The sequence below is a fragment of the Aplidium turbinatum genome, chromosome 5, assembly GCF_918807975.1.
Source record: "Aplidium turbinatum chromosome 5, kaAplTurb1.1, whole genome shotgun sequence".
Taxonomy (NCBI): Eukaryota; Metazoa; Chordata; class Ascidiacea; order Aplousobranchia; family Polyclinidae; genus Aplidium; species Aplidium turbinatum.
The window spans coordinates 14,221,407-14,225,237 of NC_137476.1; the positions used below are offsets into that span (position 1 = coordinate 14,221,407).

Here is a 3,831-nt window from a genome sequence, read left to right on the forward strand (position 1 = left end):
GGGGAGTAGAAAGCTAAAAACCCTACAGCGCTGCTTCATTTCATGTCTGAGAGTTTTTGGTATTAAAAGTCTCTGTCCTTTTAGGACAATGCCATCGTGGCAACTTAGAGTGTCTCTTAAAGAAAAGTATGGTCGTATAGATACCTCGAGTTCATTTTGGTGATCTGGCCATACGCTTTGAATAACTTCTAATAGTTTCTGGATGTCGGGATCTTCATTGGAAGCTTTTCTTACTTCTTCTACCAGAAGATCGGGTATATCTCCAAATCCGTCGACTGATATCGAGTTGACAGTCAGCTAAAATAGCCTAAGTTGTTTTCCTGGAACATACTGAAATGTAAAATTATATCTGTGCAGTCGTAGCATCAATGCTTGTAATCTTCTCGGGGCTTGACTTAGAGGCTTGTTTAGGATGATTTTCAGAGGCTTGTGATCATTTTCCACCAGAATTGTATTGCCATAAGTGTAGGCTACTGGTCAAATCGTTCCAAACCAAATACTACAGCAAGAGCTTCTTTTTCTATTTGAGCCCAATTACGTTCTGCGGATGTTAAGCATCTTGAGGCATACTCAATAGGTTTACCTTCTTGCATAAGTACGGCTCCTAAACCATCTTTGCTGCTGTCTACTTGAAGACAAAGCTCTTTTTCGGGATCGAAGTAAGCTAACAGTGATGTTTCAGACACTTTCTTTTTGATTGTTTGAAAAGCTTCTTCGGCCTCACTTGACCAATTCCATTTTGCACCTTTTCTTACGAGGGCTCTAATTGGTTCCAGGTCATTCGCCAAGTTAGGCATAAATCTTGCCAAGTATTGAATCATACCGGTAAATCTTTTCACACCGTGTATATCTGTTGGGGCAGGCATATTCATGATTGCTTCAACTTTTGCTTTATCGGCTGAAATGCTTTCTTTAGTTATTCGGTGACCCATAAAAGTGATTTCTTCTTGCTTGATTACAGCTTTTTCATTGTTGAGAATGATGTTTTGCTCTTGACAACGTTTTTGCAGTTTCTTGATGTTGGTTTCGTGATCAACTTCAGCTTGGTCACTCGTGTTACCCCAACCTACTACAACAATGTCATCGGCTACCGTTATCACACCGGAGAGATAAACAAGGGCATGATTGAAACGTTTTTGAAAGATTTCACTACTCACTTTTAGTCCGAAAGGTAATCTATTCCATTGATATCGTCCAAATGGAGTGATCATGGTTGTGAGATTTCTTGACTCTTCATCCAGCTTGATGTGCCAATAAGCTTTTTTTACATCTAGTTTGCTGAATATTTTAGCTTTGTTCATCTTTGGGAGCACGTCATCAATAGTAGGTAGTTTGTAATGCTCACGCTGTAGAGCGGCGTTTAATGGTTGTGGATCAATGCAAATTCGTACTTTTCCATTAGGTTTCTTTACTACAGCCATTTGGCTTACCCATTGTGTAGGTTTGTCAATCGGTGATAGAATGTTCCGCTTCACGAGACGTTCGATTTCTTCTTTGACCTGATCTTGAATGGCAAAGGGAGGTTTTCGGCATGGTGATATTCGAGGTTTCACGTTTGGATCAACAATTAAATTTGCTGTGCCTAAATCTCCTAATTGGTCAAGTTGTTTAACTTGAGATATAAAGTTATCGAAGTTTACTTTAATAAGATCCATATCTCGTATAGACTTTAGTTCTAGCAAACAGTCAAACTTGTTTTCTACAACAGTGAATGGTAATTTATAGGCCTAAACTTCTTTATTTTTAGGATTCACTACATGCAAAACTGTTTCACCAATCGATTTTACTTGTGTAGAGTTGGTTAGTGCTCTAACCAGAGTTGCTCTAACCACATGGTTAGAGCATTGGGTTTAAAAGTTATTTGATGTTTGTGAACATTTTCTTCCCTAATAACGTTGACATCAGCGCCAGTATCTAAGTGGAATTTGACGTCTTGTCCATTAATATTGAGTTTCACCATTAAGCGAGTCTCGTTATGTTTCAACACATACCATAAAAAATCGTCATCAGTTTCGCAGTTACCTTTTTGCTCTTCCTTGTAGTTGTTCGTCTTTTTCATAGAGTGAATACGAGTGCGACAGACTGTACTGAAGTGATTCATCTTGTTGCATTTCAAGCACTTTTTTCCATAAGCAGGGCAGTTCCTTCGGCGATGAGATTTTCGCATCGTGGACAGTTCTTGATAAAGTTGTCTAGTTTTGTAAAAGTGGAAGCACTGGTATACACATAATGTGTTGGATTCTGCACTTTCTGGATTATTGATTCAGATTTTTGAAGAGACATTTCATTAGCTTGTTTTTGTGACGTTTCGTCCAACCTGCATAATTGAATAGTTTTTTCTAAATTTAAATCTGGATCTCTTAACAAAACTTGTTGTAATTTGTCTGGAATAGAAAAAACAATTTTGTCCCTAATCATTCTGTCTGCTTCTTTGAAGTTACATCCTTCAGCTCGCTGTCTGAGTTCAGTTAGAAATGTGTCGAAAGGCTGTTGATATTGCACTTTCCAAAATCTATAACTTTCCATGACTGTGTTCTGTTTAGGAAGGCAATATTCTTCAATCTTTTTCAAAACAACGTCTGGTTTGTTTTTGTCGTCCTCTTCATCGAAGTTCATCTGAAAGAATGCTTCTATAAATTGTGGTCCTGCACATTGAAGTATGATGGCTGCTTTTATTTTGTCTGCTTTTTCGTAAGCTCCACTTGCATTTAAATAAACTTCTAGATGCTGCCTCCATCTCTTGTATGCTTCTGATAAATTAGGATCACGTAAGTCTAACGGACAGGGCGCTCTAAAGTTATTATTTGCCATCTTTTTTTTTAAGCAATATACTTTCAACAGTTAACTTCTTTCATTTGTTCAACTTAAAGTTTTCGCTGCCACCATGTTAACAAAAGAGTGAGAGGGAGAACAAATATTACGTGTCAATTGTACTAGGCGCAACTAAAGAATGATTACAGTGAACACAGAACTAAGAACACGACGCCTACCAATTATGACGTCACACAATTTACGTTGGTGCTTGAGGTTTCATCAACATGGAAACATTTGAAAAATAATAATTTTTTTTAATTTATCATCTCTAAGTCCACTCTAACGTTATATAACAAAAGAAATTAATTAAAATTTAATAAAAATACTTGTAGGCCTACATTTTGCCCAAATCTGTGGGTTTTCAACAGTGACGATCGGTGAGGGAAAGCAAGGAAAGCAGTGCTTACCCAGCCAGCAAGCTCATATGGGCCTCACATGGGGACCCATATGGGCTGATGTACGGGCCTATATGGGGCCCATGTGAGCTGTGAGCTGTGAGCATGTGAGCATGTGAGCTGTGAGCTGCCTATATGGGGCCCATACACATTGTGTCCGCGGGCATCACATTGCCCCCATATAGGCTGCCCATATTCATTTATGGGTTTCATGTGGGTTGCTCACACTCAACCCACAAATCTAATATGGGCTGCCCATATGTAGCACTTTACTGGGGGCACCTTGCTATGCATTGCGCAAAGCTCACTGCTTGCAGTTTGAGCACTTTGGCAAGGTTGGCAGTAGTACTATTTTTGGTGCTTACGTACCACAAATAGGAAAATGTCACATAGATATACATATACCTTCATGGCCATTATATATATACATTCATGGAAAAGACGATTCCAGCGATCAGAAGCTCATTTCCCCAACAGCAGAAGCTCTGCAGTAAGCATCCGAGCGCGCAAGACAGCAAACCTCAAAACCCGCCAGTAATTGTGTGACGTCATAGTATGTTAAATCCATTGTTTCATTATCAATTTACCTGTAAACAATTGTCGTTTCATCAGCATGCTGCAG

General features: G+C 39.0%; 1 protein-coding gene across 1 annotated transcript; it reads right to left on the reverse strand.

Annotated features, from left to right (window-relative positions):
- Positions 1-2,112: 2,112 nt before the first annotated feature.
- LOC145770972 (uncharacterized) lies at positions 2,113-2,811 on the reverse strand. Its single transcript, XM_082582712.1, has one exon. The coding sequence runs from the start codon at positions 2,809-2,811 to the stop codon at positions 2,113-2,115; it is 699 nt and encodes a 232-aa protein (XP_082438838.1).
- Between the last annotated feature and the right edge of the window lie 1,020 nt (positions 2,812-3,831).

Coding starts and splice junctions, on each gene's coding strand:
- LOC145770972 (XM_082582712.1), bottom strand. CDS start 2,811: ATGGCAAATAATAACTTTAGAGCGCCCTGTCCGTTAGACTTACGTGAT.